The following is a 21024-nucleotide window of genomic DNA, read 5'->3' on the forward strand; positions in this document are numbered from 1 at the left end:
GGGCTCTGCAGGGATTTTTTGTCAAAAGGTTATCCATCACAAACTGCGAGTGAATGAAGACATCTAACGACACCTGCACAAGAGATAGTTAGATAAAAGCGTGCCCCAGGCGTGGCAACATTTCAACACCTAGGTCACCCAAACTTCCGAATAAGATTTCCAGATTCCAATCTTATAAGCATGCATCGGAAGGGATCTCTATGTTTCAAAATGCAAATATTCTTATAAAAAATAAACGGATGTTTTCGCAATCAAAGCGGTAATGAAGACAAAAACAAAATTATTTGACCGAACATGCATTTATTGACTGAAAAAGGTGGCTCAAAACCGAGCAACACACAGGAAGCAATCCCTGAAAGGAGGTGATCGCACACAAAAGGAAAAAAACTACCCTAATGGCAATGTGAAACCGTGATCTCATCGGGTTTCAACTCAGTTACACCCCATATGTCCTCAAGACTTTCCGCACTTTCTGTCTTCTGAACAAGACGCTTCCGATCGATCTCTGTCAGGGATTATCTAAGTCATATCCAAAGCACAAACGATCATGCTGGACGCAGTTGTTCGTTTCATTCCCTCTTTTGCCTGGACCGCCCTTTCGGGTTTTCAGTCCACCGGGATACCCTTTTTTGCCCAAGTCGCCCTTGTGGGGTTTTCGACTTGCCGGGTGTACAGTTTTTTCTTTATCCCTAACTTTTGCCCGAACCTTCTCTTTTTCTTTTTTGGTTCGCCGGGATGCCCATTTTTGCCTGGACTCTTTTGTTCTTTTCGTCCAACGGGTCTCTTTTTACGAAGTATTTTTTAACTGCGTCCGCATTCACAAGGGATGGAACATCTTCGTCATCCGTGGTCGTCAACAACAAGGCTCTGCCAGAGAAAACCTGTTTGATCACGAACGGGATCCATAACTGTATATCCACTTGCCCCACGATCGTTGAGGAGGAAGGATCCTTTTCAATACCATCTCTCCTAAGTGGTACGCACGAGGTCGCACTTCTCGGTTAACAACACGCTTCATTCACTGGGTACAACTACCCCATGACAAGTAACTGCCAGCCTCTTTTCCTCAGTCAGGCTCAACGCGTCATACCGAGTCCTTATCCACTCAGCCTTCTCTAATTTTTCATCCATCAGGACTCTCCACAATGAGATCTAGACTTCAGCAGGTAACACCACTTCTATCCCATACCCGAGCGAGCGCGGCGTTGCCCCAGTAGACATACGCACCGCAGATCAATACCCAGGATACAAGCTTCGTACTCAGCCACCATTGTTGGTGCATTCACATGTTATCCGGGCAACGAAAGGAATGTAGGATCTTTTTGGTGTAACCAACACGGCACTAACTCATCCACATCAACCTTCCCCATCAGACATCAGAATCCGTTCGGATTCAGGGTCAGGCCCCTCCTCCGGGATCGGTTCCTCACAATCTTTCGATTTGAGCACCTCGAGATGTCCTCATCAGGGAACTCAAACTTCCTTGGTTGATAATCCTCAATGGGTTGCTGGGCGATGTAATCGGACAATACACTCCCCTCGATTGCTTTCTGAGAGGTATACTGAATATCGTATTCAGTCAACATCATTTGCCCTCTCGCCACCCGTCCGGTCAATGCTGACTTCTCAAACGCATACTTGATCGGATCCATCTTGGACATCCACAAAGTGGTATGAACCAGCATATACTGTCTCAGTCGGCGAGCAGCCTATGCCAAAGTACAGCAAGTTTTCTCGAGCAGTGAGTGTATTGTTTCATAGTCGATAAACTTTTTGCTTAGGTAAATTGCATGCTCTTTTCGACAAGACTCGTCATGCTGACCCAGTACACACCTCATAGACCCCTCGAGGGCTGTCAAGTACCAGATTAACAGTTGTTCCTTCCACATGAGGCATCAGAATTAGAGGTTCCTGCAACTTATTCTTTTATCTTTCAATGCCCCTTGGCAATCATTATCCACCTGACCGTTCGCTCTCTTTTTTTTCGGTTCGGTTCAGGCATTTCTTGCATTGCTTTTTCCTTTTCTTTTCTTTTCTTTCTTTTTTTTAGCAGGATCGACCTCGATTCCTCTTTTGTTCATAATAAGCCTCGGCAACTTACCGGACAGCACTCCACAAGTGCACTGATTCGGACTCAACCTCAGTCTGAGTTGTCTCAACCGGTCAAACAACTTGCCCCGGATCCACCAGATGCCCCTCTTCTGCTTGGGACTTTGCTATCATGTCATCAACATAACATTTGATTCCACGATGAATCATATCATGAAACAAAGTCACTCTGATACGTGGCACTGGCGTTTTGCTTCACTAGAGGACAGTCTTCTCTCCATGGTAGCTTGTGCACAACGACCTCGGTATCCAACCCTGGCATATCCTGACACGACCAGGCGAAGGTATCCACATGCTCTTTCAACAGGGCTACCATTCTGCTCTCGACTCGCCTCTGAAGCGGCCCCAACTTTCACTTCCTTTCTGACCTCGGCGGTACCTGGGATAACAATCTTGAATCGCTCCTCATGCGGTTGAATCACCCTCTCCTCTTGTCTTAACAACCTGGCTAATTCCAGCAGATCACAATCTTCTTCGCCTTATTCTTCAGCACGATAGATCGGATTGTCGAAGTCATACAGAGGTGTAACCGAATTGTTATCAATCAGACCAGGAGGATAGTCACTTTTGGGGTCGGAACAAGACGAATCAAAAGGAAAGAAAAATGAAAATAAACATTGCCATTTTTATTTTTTTATTTTTTTAAACTGCAAAAATAAATGAAAGACAGGGAACACCGCTTTTAATCACAAAAACATCCATTTATTAATGATGCAAAATGTTGCACAATGAAACACATGAGATGGCCCTTACAACGGACCATTACGTTTCGGGCAAAATGTATGGCTTTCATGCAAACAGAATTGAAACACAGAAATACTACTCTTTAGGATGAGTGACAGTGGCAATCTTTGAGGCCTTCCAGTTCCCTGGTACGCACGATTTTATCCACAACTCAAGCTCACGATCCCGGTCAATCTCTTCACCCACTATACAGGCGTGACCTGGATCCAGCATTCCGGCACTGACGAACGTGAACGGTGGACGACGTCCTCTTTTTTGTCTAGACGACTCTTGGTCTGGCTGATAGCCAACACCGAACATATCCGCTTTCACCACAATGTCTATGATCTTTCCCCAGCCTAGGGCTTCTCCGTTCTTCACCACTTCCATGGCTTGTTTGTAAGAAGAAATGGACAACTTCTTCTCTTTCTCAACACTGATGGCTTCCCCTACCTTGACGGTTTCAACAGCCTGACCTGGTGTTTCACATTTTACACCGTCCATTCCTACTTCCATCATCCTCTGAGTCGTCTCCCTCATCATTGCACACCCATTTGTGGCAACGGCCGCACAACAGTTATCAATACTAGGGAAAGCTCCACTCTTCATCAGATGTTTTGAGACCACATACACTGAAGTTTTTAACTGATCCCCCTCAGTCACCTTTGTTCCTCTCTTGTCTTTTGACACCACTTTCACCCCCACGGGACCTGGCACGGGGTTAGGGTTAACATTCAGTGTTGGCGCCAAACTGATGGCCTTAGAATCCACCATGTCCTGGACGACGTGCTTGAAAGCTCTACAACCCTCAATGTTATGTCCTGATGCCCCAGAATGGAACTCGCACCTGGCATTCTCATCATAGTTTGCAGGCCTCTGACGCTGTTCTACAGGAATCAATATCCTTGGCCGAACTAACCCAAGATCCCTCAACCTCTTGAACAGAAGAGCATAAGTCACGGGTGGCTTATCAAACTGACGATCCGTCCCCTTCTTCACTTGGCTCTTAGCTTTCGGTGCCTTCTGTTGAGGTAGCGGTTGTTGCGGTTGTACAAGTGGATTACCAACAGGAGTGGTTACAGTGGCATCATAAGGGTGGTAACGATCCTTACCACGTTCTTTTTTGGCCTGCACACCACCTGATTCAACCTCCTTCTTGAGCTGACCAATGCCAGAGGGCTTCTGCACTACAGCTGACGGAGCCTTTCCCTGAACTTTCTCCTTTATCATCCAGCTTTCAATCCTCTCCAACCTCTCAACAATTGCCTTCTGCCCCGAGGCGAACCCTTGCACGACTTTGAACAATTCTCTCATCATCTCTTTCAGTTCGAGAATGTCGGTGTTGGGTGGATCCATCAGCTTGGATTTGTTGAGTCTGGCAGGACGTCTGAGCAGGAGAGCTATGTGCACTGGTTAGATACCTACAAAACAGCAAACAGGTTAGTATGACTCACACATGCAATGTCTATCCGTACTAGGAATATCCTTTGATTCTAGCTTCATTGAGACGGATAATATTTCAACAACAACATTCTGACATCCGGACGTCTCTCGACCAGAATCTCAGTCAAAAATGGACCCTGAGTACGGATAGACATGGGTTAAATGCAGATGAATGCGAAATGGGCATGATGCGAATGCATGCAGGCAAGTCACTGTGCCATCTTCCAAGTCATCTGAGGATCAACTGTACTGAACCGGTCTCTGAACTGATTACACTCATCTGAGGGCCTGATTAACCATAAATCCAACTTGGGGAATTCCGAAATAAACGGAACCGGGGAATATATCACTATCATCACAAGAGATCCACTGAGCGGATGACGGCCAGATCCTCTGAACAAGTACCCTTGGATTCAACCCGGGGATCCGAAATAAACGGAACCCGCTGATAAACTACGAACAGAACTCCGGCGTCCCAGAAATAAATGTCCATAAATTCGACTGAACCAAAGTTACCAACGCAGCATCACTGGCAGAAACTGCATCTGTAAAGATCAAACCCTCCCCTCACAGGTGAATTCTAGCAAGGTCATCCTAAGGCGGATAATGGTTTCGACAATCGGGCAAAGATACTCAACGGGTTTGCCCTTTCGGGTGTGCCGTTGTAGCTCTCTTAAGATCGTCTAAACCAAAGATCCGGGAAAGATCGGTCACCGAAGTCAATAGCTCAGATGAGATAACCCAACCTGAGTGGAATAACTCCAAACGGAAGGACTCTCTCAAATGAACCTCGTCCGGCTGTGGTATGTCACGTCGCAACAACATGCTGATACAGCAAGTGAGGAGACGTGAGACCACGCTAATCCTAGGTGTATACTTGGGCCTGGGTTTTAGCCCCACTCAGAACACCCACCCCAAATCAGAGGAACCAACCTGTACAGGAATCCAGCACAATGATAATATGATGCATGCAAACACATATGCAAATATATACAACATAATAATCATAACTGCAATAAATGAAACAGCTAAAGCAACCTAAACCCTATCCTAGAGAGCGCTAGGACTGACTCGCTTAGGGAAGATGGACCAGCAAGAGGTCAACTTCTCTTATCCCCAGTGGAGTCACCAGCTGTCGCATTACGCGAAAAACCGGCGGGAAAACGAAACAACAGAGCCGCCACCGTGCGTTATTTATCCCAAAAGAGGGAAAGGAAACGCTTGAAGTAAACCTGGAAAAGACATGGTCTCGCGACCAGAGAGAGATGGGATCGGGAGTCGGTTATGCGAAGGGAAGGTATTAGCACCCCTACGCATCCGTCGTACTCGACGGGATCCACGCACAAAAGGATAGAAGAAAGGTTGCTAGAAACTGATCACAAACTGCACACAAGGCTGGAAGGAACACAGAAAGACAAGAGAAACAGGACTCGGCAGGATATCACATCCTGGGCCTACGTAGTCTGTCAAGCACAGACATCAGAGTCGACGTAGTTCGGGACAGGGGAAACGTGCTCGCTAGGATGTCGCATCCTATGCATACGTATCTTCTCTGACTGGAGAAGAATCAGAGCACTCGTAGCTCGGCTAACGCACGCCAAACAAAACCACACAGGAAACCGACTGCCAATCGCTGGACTTATGTCAGACTCCACACAAACAGGCAAACATGGAGGTCGAATGCCAATCGCTGGACTTACATCATACTCCTAACCAACAAACACACACAGGAAACCAACTGCCAATCGCTGGACTTACGTCAGACTCCAACAAACAAACAAGACACAGGAAATCGACTGCCAATCGCTGGACTTACGTCAGACTCCAAACACACACAAAGGGGTTACAAAAGAAAAAGGGCGCCCGGAGAGATCTGCTCATCTCCTGCCTACGTACCTCATCTGGTATGAGGATCAGGGCGACGTAGTTCCCCTACGCAGGGAAAGAACTTCTAACCTAACCAGAGACTGGGAAATGACATACTAGAAGGGAGACTAACTCGAGCCTAATAATTATCATGCAAATTCACCATGGTCCTAGGTTAAGGTTTCTATCTAACTTGCACAAGGAGCAAGCTATCCTAAACAGCACAAGCAAACACAAAAGCAAGCATACACACAAATAGCACACACTATATACAAACAAAGTGGTCTCACACAGGGTTAGGCTTTAGTCAAGGGGTCATGTCAACCTCGACAAACAAGCCACTGTAACAGGGTGATGTTAGCTCTTAACCCTAACATTGAGAGTTAGGGTGAAGCAGATGAAATGGGAAGTGAGGGGTGTACCTCATAGCTCTTATCCCTGGCCTGGGAGAGCTTCAGACAAATGAAATTTTGGGAGTTCAGAAAGTAGGAACTCTTCTATCCACATATGACTGACACAACAAGGATCTTGGGTTAATATCCACAATGCATCAACATGTAATATGAGCAAAGGGATGACACACTGAGTAGCAGGAGATGGATTACGCATCTCTTGTATCTGCCAATGCCTCTTCACTTAGGAGGTCTTTGAATGTACAGGGCACAAAAATAAACAAACACAAGCATTGCCTCTTAAGGAGGGCTTCAGACAGGTGCCTGCCCAAGTAACAGGACAGGTCTTCCAGACTACATGAAGTCAGTGAGTTATACCTCAAATGGTTAAGCAACCAAGCAAAAGCAAAAGCAAGTTCAAAAGAACTTAAGCAACTTATGTACCTGAAAACAATCTAACTCAGTCAGTATACAAGTCAAAAAGTCAAACAGACAATCAATAGTCAACAGTCAACAGTACACATTCAAACAAGCAAGGCAATAGTGTGCAAGGCACAAGCTCAAATACAAATGTCTTGGCATCAACCTACAAAACAACTCAAAGTTAGTCAACATCAACCAATTTAGTCCACTCAAGCAAGTGAATCAATCCAACCATGGCCATGTGCTTCTTAACCTGAAAGCAAAGCTCAACTGTGAGAGGCAAACCACTAGGGCAAGGCCTAGGGTCAAAGAGGGAGAAATAATTCAAAAAAGAACATGAAATTCAACATGAATCAACCTTAATCAATTAAGAACATCATCCAAAAGGTCTCATGTCAATATCATTCACCAAATTCATTTCATAAACCAATCATGGCACGGTATACAAATTGAAAGCACATTGTGACAACAGAATGAACAAATGCACATTAATTCAAAAATGATTCAAATAATCTCAACAAAATTCATTAATAAACAGAACATACAACATGATCAACACACAAAAAATCAAGGCATTTGAGCAACATTAGGCATGGTAATCAAATTGTATAAGGCAAGGCAATCAAAACAAGCTCAAATAGGACACCAAATGATACATCAACTTAGCACAAGCCTAAAACAGAAATGGAACAAGGTAAAGACCTCAAACCAAAGCCAAAGCAAACTTCAACACGTCTAGAAACAATGTGCAAAATTTCACATTCATATGATAAAGCACAAGCATTTCACAAATGATTGAAATTCAAGACTCTTCAAAAGTTCACAAATGACCATCCAGAAAGAAAAATCTCAATCAAATCAGAAATCAATCCAAAAATTCCAAGAAAATTCATGACCAATCACAACATGCACAAGAAGCATCATACAAAAAATCAAGGCATTTGGAATTTATTTGGCATGAAAAAGAAATTCACCAAGTTGGACATCACAAGGTGTGACACACATTGTCACACCTACATTCACAAGATCATATCTCAGCAATGGCACATGATAAAATTGCAAACTCAACACCATAAATTCAAGCCAAGAGTCTAGTTTAAGCATGTCAAATTTTAAAAGCATTGGATTAAAACTCATCATTTCACAAATGAAATAGTAAGGCAAGGTCAAGAAAACATACATGTGAACCAACCCTAGGTCAAAAGAAAATCCCGCCAGGCACAAATTGGGGAAAAATGCTCATAAAAAACTAGAAACAATAAGAAGAATGATGCAAAAATCCACACATTTTTTGGATCAATATTCATTTAGTTATGAATTTATGAAGTAGAAGAAAAAACAAAAAAAAACATGAAGGAGCATGTACATGAATGGATGAGGAAAATGAAATAATATGAAATGCCATTGAATTTGTGTAACATGCCGGAATCGAAGTGAGGATGAATTTGAACTAAAGCGCGCCTACACGCGAAACGCAGCGCTTCACTTATCCTAGGTGGCACAAACAAGCGTTTCTAGCCAATCATCCTACCACGCCAAGGCCAAGTGGTCCACTACATGTCCAGTAATCCACAAACACATGCATAACAACAGAAATGCGCTGGGAAAGATCAAACACACGCCTGGAAGTGTTCTTCATCAACATTCATACGAGTTCATCATGTTCATACCAGGCCAAGAACAAAAGTGCACAGAAATTAAAAACAATTACATCAATGCGTTCATCTCTCAACATACATCACTAATCCATGCATATTTTAACCTAATTCCACATCTCATGAACGAATCGAAGCTAAGAACATTCACATGTCAAACTTTAAATCCTCATAGCTAATTCAATTCTACATGGAATTTAACGATTCGAAGCTCAGATTAATCAGCAATGCACGATCTACAACAATCACATAACAATTTTATGAATTAAGGAAATCGATTTCTGACCTTGATGAAGATGCAGAAGTGGAACAGCTTGATTCAGGCCATGAAATGCACAAACAGATGCTCCAAAGCTCTTGTATGATTGAATGGAGGAAGGTCTGAGGCTTAGATGTACACGATTCTTCCAGAATTCTCAACTGCCATGGATGAACTTCGAGTTCCAAACAGCTTCCAATTGCACGATTTCCACTGGATCTTGCTTCAATCTTGCTCAAATATACTTCCAGGTGATGAATGAATCAAGAACAATGCAATGTGTTTGGAGAAAATTGAAGAAAATTTGAGAGAAAATATTTTGATTCTAGATCTAGATCTGAAAAATGAATTGTGATTAGATGAAATCTGTTATGCTTAGCCCTTTATACTCCTTCCTAATCAAGTCCTTAAACATGTTTAAGCATTTGGCAAGTGGATTAGGGAAAATGAGAGTGTAATGCAAAAATGACAATTTCACCCTATGCATGGGAAATATGGGTGAACAGTACACGAGTTTCAGCTTGAATCTCACTTGAAATTCTGTTTGGAAGCCAATGCAAGTGTTGGAATGTGAAAACAATGCATTATTTTCAAATTTAAAAATTTCCCTCCAAAATCAAGTGATTTTCCAAAAAATTATGTGATGAGAATGCATGGCCTGTGATGTATGTTTTGGATAGTATATGTCAAGACATGAAAAATGCAAAAAGAACCACTCCATTTGGCCATTTGGTTAAGAAGTTATGCATGTTTGAAGTTCAATGTTCACTTGGCCATGATTGATCCATATCTTCTTAACCACACATGAGAAATCCATGATCTTGGACTTTTTGGAAATGGGAGAGCAAGATCTACAACTTTCATGTTGGACAAAATTTCATTTGAAGCTTGCTTGATGATGTAATCTTGAGGAGAAAACCTTTCCATTTTTGGCAATTTCAAATTACAGGTCACTTACTATTTTTGGAAAGTTTCCATCTGACCTCAAATCCTTCAATGTTGGTGTTTGAAATGTCAAATGAGACTTGTATGGACATGAATGAAGCATCTCTAACCATCTCCCACCTCCAAATCCACAGTTGAACTGACAGTTGACTTTCTAGGGTTTCAGATGAACTGATCATCGACTGATGAGCTTTGAACATCCAATGCTTGACCAAACCACTTCAAAATGATCCTTGGGTCACATGAACTCATTGTACCAACCCTAGGGCTTTGATCTCATGAAGAATGCACTTGATGCCTGCACAACTGAATCTCCTGACCAGTCTGACTGATGACATGCAATGAACTATGTAATGAACAATGCAATGTTAATGACCTAAAATGAAAATGTATGTACAAATGGGAGGTGCAAATTTGAGGTGCTACACATACATAACAAAAACATCAACATAACAACAACATACACGAATAAAAGAGAATATGGAAAAATATTTGTCAACAACAACCAACAACAAAACATGTGAAACCGAAGTAAATAATATGAAAACCATGTCAACAAACATCTATCTAGATTTAATCAACAACAACAACATACAAAAATAAAAAAAACATAAACTCTCGAACAAGAAGAAAATCATGTGAAACATAATAATAACATACACGAAAATGAGAGAATGAGATAAAAAAAAACAATACCTTTACATACGAAGAACAAGATTGACGGCTACACTATAGAATATGAAAGCTAATGATGAAGAAGAAGAGAGAAAATGTGTGTTAGGGTTTTGCTTTGAGAGATACATCGATACCGACAACAAGTGAGAGTTAATTCGATTATATACGGGTAAACAATTTTACCACAGTCTTATTAAAAAACAGTGATGAAATATAATGCCTTTCATAACGGTTGAAATTAAAATTCGTGGTGATATGTATTTTAATTTTAATATATAATCACAGTAGAAAATTATTGGAGTTGGGAATCGAACCATGTCACTCATTGAATATATAATCACAGTTAATTGTTTTGACAATAATGCAATGTCTTTTTGTATATATAAAAAAACAAAACACGTTCAAAAAACAATATTACCACGGTTAACTGTCAAACCGTTGTAATTTAGTGTTACCAAAGGTATTTTTTTAGTAGTGGAGTCTTGTAGGAGAACTCACATACTTTCTTAGTCTACAAGTAGAGAAAATGAAATACATCATCTTTATTTCTCAAAGAAAATATCCAAAGAGTATAATGAAGAAGTTTGGGCTTGAAAGACAAGTCTTAAGAGAACTCCTGCTGCCACACATGTGAAATTATCCAGAGACGATAATGGTGTTGATGTTGATCAAAGTCTATACATAAGCATGATTTGTAGTATGTTATATCTCACAGTAAGCAGACCTGATATCACACTTTCTATGGGTGTTTGTGCTAGATATCAAGCTAATCCCAAGTCTAGTCATGTCACTCAAGTGAAGAGAATCATGAAGTACATAAATGAGACTTGTGATACTAACTCAATAATGTGATTAGGCTGGGAGTGTTGATGACAAAAAAACACATATGGTGGGTGCTTCTTTCTTGACAATAATTTAATCTCATGGTTCAGCAAGAAGAAAAATTGTGTCTCTTTATCTATTGCAGAAGCTGAGTACATTGTTACAGGTAGCAATTGCACCCAATTTCTTTGGATGAAACAAATGCTGAAGGAGTACAATGTTGAACAAGATGTTATGAGATTATACTGTGACAATTTAAGTGCTATTAATTCTTCAAAGAATCCTGTCCAACATAGTAAAATGAAGCCCAATGACACTCGTCATCATTTCATCAGAGAACTTATGAAAGATAATATTGTAAACCTTTAGCATATAGAAATCGAAAACTAGTTAGCTGACATATTCACTAAAGATTTAAATGTATCTTAGTTTTAAGAGATGAGGGGTGTTCTTGGTATTCATAGATGTTGATGAAGACTGGGTCAGTTAGCTGTTGTAAGGAGGTTGGTCTGGACAGTGAAGTTTGATGTTTTGTTTATTTTCGATTATTTCAGTTTTGTTGTGTTTTGGCCATTGTATTTAAGCATGTTTTAATTTTTGTGTTCCTGGGTTTGTAATGGCTCCTTAACAATGTCAATGGTTCTGCACTATGACTATCCAGCTTTGGTATTTGGTTCATGCTTTTTGATTGTTGCTCTGGTTTTATTTTTTAAACGTTTTGTCAAATTGTGGCAAAAATGGGAGTAATGATGTGCTCATGAGGTGTATCAACCACCTTGCATGTTATCTAATATGTGTTCTACTTCTACTGATGTGTATGTTCCACTGCTAATGTGTTCCTGGTGTGTAGTGCTTTGTGCTCATAAATTCTTTCTGATACCATAATTAATAGTTATGTGCTCATATGCTGGAACATCTGTCCTTCAACTATGTGAGCATGAATGTGTGTGAGCATGTGTGTAAGTCTTTCATGACTGATGTATGTTGCTGCTGGTGTATACTCTAATATGTTTGTATATGTGTATTCTCCTAAACAATAATTATTTTTTATTGTCTCCTACACATCTTGTAGATAGTTTGTAAGTTGCTTTAACCAAAATTTTGGTTGCTCCTTTGGTTGGTTGCTTTAGTTAAAAAACATGGGCAAAACAAGATGGATTTGTGAAGAGGAAACATGTGGAATAAGATGTTTTAGCATGTGTGTAACATTTGTCCTCAGTCAGGAAGATAAATTCAGTGAGCAAATCTGAGCATATTTTTGGTTGATTCCAAGAAGATTTGTCATTTAAGTGTTGTATCTTTTAGCAATATATTTTTAAAGAAGATTGGATAAAAAAATTCCAAGACCTAATCAAATTGAATGAGATTAAATCTCTTGGTGGACATTAATGTATAAGAAAATCAAATATGCATCAAATCTAATTCTGCATCAAATCAAATCAATTTGGTTTTAAATCAAAATCTTGGACCCAACATATAGTTTGCTATATAAGAAGACTCATTCCTAACAACGAATATGCACAAATGTTAAAGATCTAGTGTGTTAGGGTTTGTTCTTTGAGTCTTTATTCTTTTATTTATTGTAAACCTTTAAAGAAGCCTAAACTGAATATTCAAGGCATAAAGGTTGGTTGTTAGTTGAGTTGTAATTCAACATCTTTTATCTGTTGAAAGCATAAATCACTAGGGTAGTGATTGATAGAAAGTGAGATGGATTCTAATATTTAGGGGGAGTCCTAAATATAAAGACACGAGTGATATTAGGAAGTAGGAATTGAATAAGGTTTGTTTATCTAAAACTAATTGTACTAATACTATTGGGAGTATATTTCTTTTCTTGGGTTGGAATCCCCCTAAACGTAGATGACGTTGCACTGAAATGGGTTAACAATTTTCTTGTATTTTTTATTACTTTCTTCTTTAAATTCATTAGTTTGTGATAATTTATTATAAACTGTGACATAAGAGATTGGGCCATGTCAGTGAAATGGGTCTTGTCGAGCTGGGGAAACAGAATCTTCTAGGTGGTGACAAAGTCGAAAAGACATAATTCTGTAAACCTTGTGTGTTTGGTAAATCCTACAGACTGAAGTTTAACAAAGTCAAACAAAGAACACATGGATCCCTTGATCACAATCATGGCTTATAACGAATCCTTCACACTCAGGTGCAAAATATTTTCTATCCATAATTGATGATTACTCTAAAAAGTTATGGGTATTCATCCAGAAGACTAAGGATGAAACTTTTGAAAATTTCTAAAGTTGGAAGACTCTGGTTGAAAATTAGACTGGCAGGAAAGTCAAGAGGTTGAGAATCGATAATAGCCTTGAGTTCTGCAATGAAGCTTTTGACAGTTACTGTAGTATGTTCTATATTGCAAGGCACAAGACTATTGCGGGTACTCCTCAACAAAATGGAATGGATAAGAGATTCAATTAAATAATCCTGGAAAGGGTTAGATGCATGTTGGTTTGTATTGGATTAAAGAAGGTGTTTTGGGTTGAGGCTACTATGACTATAACATACCTGATAAATATGTGTCCCTCGGCTGCCTTGGGGATGAAGACACCTGAAGAAGTCTGGTTGGGACATCCACCTAATCTCGACAGACTTAGAGTATTTGGTTTTTTAGCCTATGCTCACATTAGGCAAGACAAGGTCGAGCCTAGAGCTCTGAGATGTATGTTTCTTGGATACCCTGAAGGATTCAAAGCTTATAGGTTATGGTGCCTAGAGCCAGGTCGCAAGAGGTGTATCACAAGTCGAGATATAGTTTTCAATGAAGCTGAGATGGATTTCAAGAAAACTGATGACGTTGGTCAAAGTACAAAGATCACTGCAGAGGAGCTTGAATAGGAAGAGATTCCTGTTGAGGTGGAACATAGTGATGCCGAATTGCATAACCCAGATTAAGTCGAAGAAGAAGCACAAGTTGCTGATGAAGATGAAGAGATTGATAATGACTACCTGCTGGTAAGAGACAGGTCGAGAAGAGTCATCATGCCACCTTAGAGACTTGGTTATGCAGATCTCATAGCTTTTGCCTTAATATCTGCAAGTGAGGTTCTTGATGAAGAACCTAGAGATTACAAAGAAGTTATGAGGAGTCGAAACAACTGAATGGCTTAAAGCTACAAATGATGAGATTAAATCTCTTCATGATAATCACACTTGGGAGTTGATAGAGAAACCTGTTGGAGCTAGGTTAGTCAGTTGAATGTAGATTTTCAAGGTTAAGGAATGAATCAAATGAGTGATGTCGAAGAGATTTAAGGTAAGGTTGGTTGCTAAGGGGTTCACTCAAAATGAAGACGTCGACTTCAATGATGTGTTCTCACTTGTTGTAAAGCACAAATCCATTAGAATTTCCTTAACAATGGTAACAAAGTTTGACTTAGGACTTGAACAGATGGATGTGAAGACAACCTTCCTGTATGGTGATCTACATGAAACAATCCCGATGAGGCAACCTGAAGGATCTGCAGAAAAAGGAAAGGAAGATTATGTGTGCAAGTTGAAAAGGTCATTATATGGCCTGAAACAATCTACTCAACAATGGAATATGAGATTCGACAATTTAATGACACACATAGGTTTCACTAGGAGCCAGTTCGACCACTGTGTTTACATCAAATTTTAACCTAGAAATTCACTTACTATTTTATTGCTTTATGTGAATGACATCCTCATAGAAAGCAATCGTGTCAAGGATGTAATGGAGGTAAGGGCTGAACTCGATAAAGAGTTCGACATGAAGGATCTGAGAGTTGCCTCTATGATTCTTGGGATTGACATCATGTCAAAATGGTGAAGGTTTCAACAAATCACAATGCTGCAGATATGATCACAAAGTCATTACCAAGTAGAAAGTTCTTCCACTATATGCAATTGATAAAGTTGCATGATGAAATCTAGTTTGTTCTAGAGTGTGTTCCAAGGTGGATATTTTTGGTATTTTGGATCAATCTCTAGTCTCGACAGGGACAACTTCATGGTTCGATAGAGTTTGTGCATGGTGTAGTCGAAGTAAGTTCAAGCATTTAGGAGTTAAAGATGTGTCTGTTGTAGTCAAATCTTGTTCTAGCATGCAGTTGTATATGTTAGCTTAGGATTTAAGTTAGCTTGTAAGTTGTAGTCTATAAATAGGATGCTCTTTCAGGTTGTTGAGAGAAGGTTAAAGTTGGTTGATATTTGTTTGTAAATAATTTTCCCTAATTATGAAAGTAAATAGTAAAACAGTTTAAACTAATTCTTGCTCTCTCTCTCTTCTCTCTCTCTCTCTCTCCTCTCTCTCTCTCTCTCTCTCCTCTCTCTCTCTCTCTCTCTCTCTCTCTCTCTCTCTCTCTCTCTCTCTAACCTAAAAAGAATTTCTTGTGTTTGTTCAAAAAACTTAATCTTTCTCATAGTTTTATTCTTTCTTGATGCGGTGTTTTTTATATATATATATATATATATATATTATATATATATATATATATATATATATATATATATATATATATATATATATATATATATATATATATATATATATATATATATATATATCTATATATATATATATCATTTGCGAACAATCACATGGATCAATTTTTCGAGTAAAAATAATTGTAATAGATGGTAAAATTCTTCCTTAATAAGTTTAAAATTGTTGTGTGTTCAAGGTTAAATTCGAACCTAAAACCTTAAGGTTTTCTTTGGAGGTTTAAAGCGGAGGGAAAGGGAAGGCTTCTGAAAATGAATAAAAAAAGAGAAAAATATTTGACATTTTTTGAAAGAATGATTTTGTATAGAATGATAAAATCGTGTTTATCATTACTATATTTTTAATTTTCAGAACACTATAACAAAATAAAATATATTTAAAAAATTTACGCAAATCCTCCAAAATTATTCGTTAATATAAATTTTGAATTCCCTCAAATTAAAGAGTTTATGGTATTATAAATAAAAACAAACCCACAAAAATATTCTTAACCAAAATCCATCCATTCTTTCCACTTGATCCTTCCATTTTTTGAAAGTCCTCCTCTTCCTTCCCCTACAAACTCTCAAATAGACCCTAAATTAAAATATTGGAAGAGGCATTTTTCATCTCATTCCTAAGAATTTAGAAAAGTAATAAAATAATTTTTTTATTTATTCATAAAAATAATAAATAGACAAATAAGTTGAGTAATCTCCCCCTTTTTTGGGCTCCAACCCTCCTTAATAAAAAAAGTAAATAATACTATAATTTTATAAAATTATATTTATTATTTATTTAGTTTTCATTATTTACATATTTTATAAAAAAAATCTATAAACTTTATTACTTCTCATAAAACTATTCTTAAATTTCCTATAATGCTTTTACTATTTTTATTTTATTCAAACAAATTTTCTTTTTGTGTAATAAATAATTAAAAATGATACAATAGTAATTAATTTTGCATTCAATTTTGATAAGGACAACTAAATACCATCAACACCCTTCTACAAAAGCACCATTTAAAATAGATAGGAGGGATAGTCAATATTATGTCTTTTCTTTAATGAAATGATGCATTGATAACAATTTTATACATCAAATATGAGAGAAAACCAAAAACTATTTATTTCACACATTCTTCCTTTGCTTGAACAAAAAAAGACAAATGATTACTACATTACATCCTAAGTACTCAAAATCTCTCTTGACTAACAAGAAAATGAAGTTTCATTATTTTTACATCTAGAGACAAAACATGAACACTAAATTCTCTTCATTCTCTCTTCAAATTTACTAATCTTGATCTACAAAACTTATATATTAATCCTTGCACAAATATCACAATGTGACAATTCATCTATATCAAAGTTCGTAAATGTTGCTCGAAAAATCCATATCGAAGTTAAAATTATTGAAGATATCTAAATCTATCGAATAATCGATAACTGAATTTGGATATGAGATTATATCACTGATGTCTGACTCACTTGGGCCTAGATCAATACTCTCCCAATCAAATTGTGACAACGTGAAAACGTTTGATTCCGAGAATATATTGTTGTTGTTTTCATTTACCATGAATTTGTTTTCAACCGATGTCTCTAAAAAGATGTTGGTATCTCCATTTTGAGATCCTATTGATGGAGAAGAAAAATTGAATGATGAAAAAATATCCTCTTTGTTGTCAAAAGTGGAAATTTTCTCTTGGCTAGTTGGTTGAATTTTTTCTTCTTGTGGTTGAATTTGTTGATTGAGTTGTGAATTGTTTTGTCCAAATTTCAAATTTGATTTTGATGAGTGTGGTTTGTTCAAGTGACTAGATTGGATGCATGTGTGTCTTCCTTTGTAGGTTATCTCATATATCATTGGATCTTCTTCTGATTTTTGCACTTGTTTTGTAGCTAGACAACCTTGTGCATTTCTATGTGTGCATCTGTAATATCCTCTGCATTACAAATCACAATTTGTCAATTAATAAAAAAATAATCAAGAAAAAGAATACAAATATGAACTCAAATATATAGTTAAACATATGATTTGCAGGGACATTAAATCAGTTTTGTATAATTAAATTAAATTTAACCACATTTGAGCCTGATTTAAAATTCGATGAATAATTTGATATTGAATTATTTACTAGTATTTCATTTACACATTTCAAATATCTTATAAATAAGTGCAATCATTATCATAAATGCACAACTATCTTTTTTTTTCCAAGTAGTATTCTAATCGGAATTCACATTTTTTAAAATTCACGATGAATAAATGAAATGTCATAGATTCAAACTCACCTCTCCATATCAGATATCCCTGTATAACTATTAACTTAACTGTTTTAACGAGACTGAACTATATATCTTTAAGATGCTAAATTATATTTGGGCATGAATGATAAACACAAAAACATCAACTTGGTACAATTGTTAAACTTTTCCAGTGTCCTTTCTATTTTGAGCACATCCTACGGGCCCTCATTAGTAATAACACATTATTGCACCTACCAGGATTCAATCTTTATTTTTCTTTGTCCTTTGCATAATTAGCTTTCATCTAGTTATTTGATTTTTGTTCTCTTTCTTTTTATATTTTATATTTTATTGATCAATGATATTTTTAGTAAGATAAGGCAACTTACATAAATAAATACTAAATAAAAACAGTTCTATAATTTTCAAATTTTTAAATTAAAATATCGATGAAAACAAAAATTACAATGAACAATCGCAATTTTAATAAAAACTACATCATTTCAAACTCGCACTCTAGACTATGTAATGTTCTTTCCATCTCAATTTTACTCGAATTTTTACCAAAAAGATATAAACAGAACAAGACGGAGACGGTCATGTCCGTTTGCGACTGTAACTAAATATATAAAAAAAGTTATAAATGAGATGAAAAACAATAATTCTTACCTTGGAAATTTAGCTCCAAGAATATCCTTTTGTCCATATTTTCTCCAGCTATAACCATCCTCCATAGACCCCTCAGAAGATGTTCCTAAATACACCTTCACTTGTTCTGTCCACTTAGGCATGGTTTTTCTACATAAAGAAAAATATAAAAAATAAATAAATAAAGAAAATTATTATGAAACAATGAACCTTGAAAAGACAATAACTTTGTAACTTAAAAGACAATACCTTTTCTTAGAGACATGTTTGTGCTTGAACTCTGAGTCTTGAACCTCACTTTTAGGACTTCCATGTGAACAATGAGAACCAATCAAGTTGACATTTTTTGTCTCAAAATTTCCCACATTATCTTTAACCATGGTGATTGCTTTCTCAATAGACAAGAGTATTTTATCAATTAAGACCTCATTTGCTTCATGTGATGATGAATTTGATGATGGTGAAGATGTTGAAGAAGAAGATGAAGAGAAAATTTGACCATGAAGTTGCTTTGCTAGCTCCTTACCTTGCCTTAGTTCACACTTAATGTTCTCTTCCATTTTTGAAATGCCAAATGAAAAACTTCAAACAAAAGTTTTTTTTTTTTTTTGAAATTGAAGTGAGATTGTTGAGGATGTGATGATTTGAGGAGGAGATATAAGTGATTATGTGAAGGGTATGCTCAAAAATGAAGGTGAGAGGAAGGTGGTATTTATTAAGAAGAAAAGAGAAGGAAAGGATGATGAGTGTGTTTTTCTACCATGTAGGTCCCTTTTTCTTTTGGCTAAAAGACTATGGTGTATATTCATATTAATTTTATGTGATTTTAGAAAGAAAAAAGTGAACAATCCATGAAATTTATATTGAAATTATTGACTATTTCTAATGTGAAAACTTAGAGCCTCAATATTTTAGGCCATTGAATGGGTCAAGAAAAAAAAAAGGACACATTGGTGCTATACTCTACCATGACGGTAGTGAGCAACAACGAGGAAAAAGGGTTGAAAATTCTTGGTTGATTCTCATATATAATGTTATAGATTAAAGTGTTACATATTTTTAATTTTTTTAAAATTAAATAAAATTGTATTTAAATGATATTTTTCTTAAAAAATCATTTTATATATTTTTTACGACTTTTTTTTAAATAATAAATTTTATTTTAGGAGATATTTGTTTGAAAAAAATGTAATTTTTATTATGTTAAACTTTTTATCAATGAATGTCTAGAGTTATTAAATATTAGAATTACTATTTTAATTTATAACCAATAAATTTGATTTTTTTTAATGAGTTTTATTAAAATTTATTTTTAAAGATATTAAATTAATATTAATATTAAAAAATATAAACAAACTTTAAATATACTTTTAGCCTCAACAAAATCAGAAGTTTTTAAGTTTAAATCTTTCAAAAACAATTATTCACTTTTAATCTACAATTTTATTTTATATGAATTAGTTTGAGGATTAAAATAATCCAATTTTCATTAAAAAAATTGAAATTAAACAACTCTTACAAATTGCATTAATATAGAGAACTGATATTTAAATTTAAGTTTAATATAAACTAAACTTAAAGTCTCAAAATCTAATAGAAAAAAAAAACATATCTAATACTTTTTAGGCAATATATTTAACCATATATCTTTTGGCTAAATAGGATATTGTTTGATTTTCCCAAATCTTTTGGTTATGAGATAATGTTTTTGAATGAATGAGACTTAAAGACAACGAAAGTGACGAATAATATACAACACTTTGCTTAGTTGATGTTGATAGTTATAAAAATGGGAGTCTCTAATATACAAGGCAAAGGTGGGGAATTATGAGTTCTAGATTATATATATATATATATATATATATATATATATATATATATAATATATATATATATATATATATATATATATATATATATATATATATATATATATATAGAGTTATGAGTTCTGGATTTAATAATGTCTTGGTGATGATATGTATAAGTTCTAGAATGAATGAATTTAATAATGTCTTGTGGATGGTACACATGGGTGTTTGAATATTCAATTAAAAGCCAAGAGGCATTATAATATCTAGGAATGTAGTTAAGAGTCGTATCTTTTTTAATTGATTAGCAAATAAAGATTAAATCTAACAATTAATTACAAAAAATTTTAAAAATAAAATTGATAGGACTAATCAATATCTTTGGCCATTTTTTGATCGCCAAATGGATTGATACAAATTATAGACACTCCGAAAAGTAAATTGATGTTAGCTAGTACTTCTCTACCAAGATTTATCATAATGACTTTTAAGTTTAAATTTGTTAGACATAGAAACTTTAAAGGGTCTAT

At 36.4% G+C, this 21024-nt stretch overlaps 1 protein-coding gene across 1 annotated transcript; it reads right to left on the reverse strand.

Annotated features, from left to right (window-relative positions):
• Window positions 1-16888: 16888 nt before the first annotated feature.
• LOC127076062 (probable WRKY transcription factor 46) lies at window positions 16889-19500 on the reverse strand. The gene is made up of 3 exons (XM_051017611.1): window positions 18933-19500; window positions 18705-18833; window positions 16889-17731 (listed from the first exon to the last, which is right to left on the reverse strand). Exons 1-3 carry the CDS (start codon window positions 19241-19243, stop codon window positions 17149-17151), a joined length of 1023 nt encoding a protein of 340 aa, XP_050873568.1. The 5' UTR covers window positions 19244-19500; the 3' UTR covers window positions 16889-17148.
• Between the last annotated feature and the right edge of the window lie 1524 nt (window positions 19501-21024).

The sequence above is a fragment of the Lathyrus oleraceus genome, chromosome 4, assembly GCF_024323335.1.
Source record: "Lathyrus oleraceus cultivar Zhongwan6 chromosome 4, CAAS_Psat_ZW6_1.0, whole genome shotgun sequence".
Classification (NCBI taxonomy): domain Eukaryota; kingdom Viridiplantae; phylum Streptophyta; class Magnoliopsida; order Fabales; family Fabaceae; genus Lathyrus; species Lathyrus oleraceus.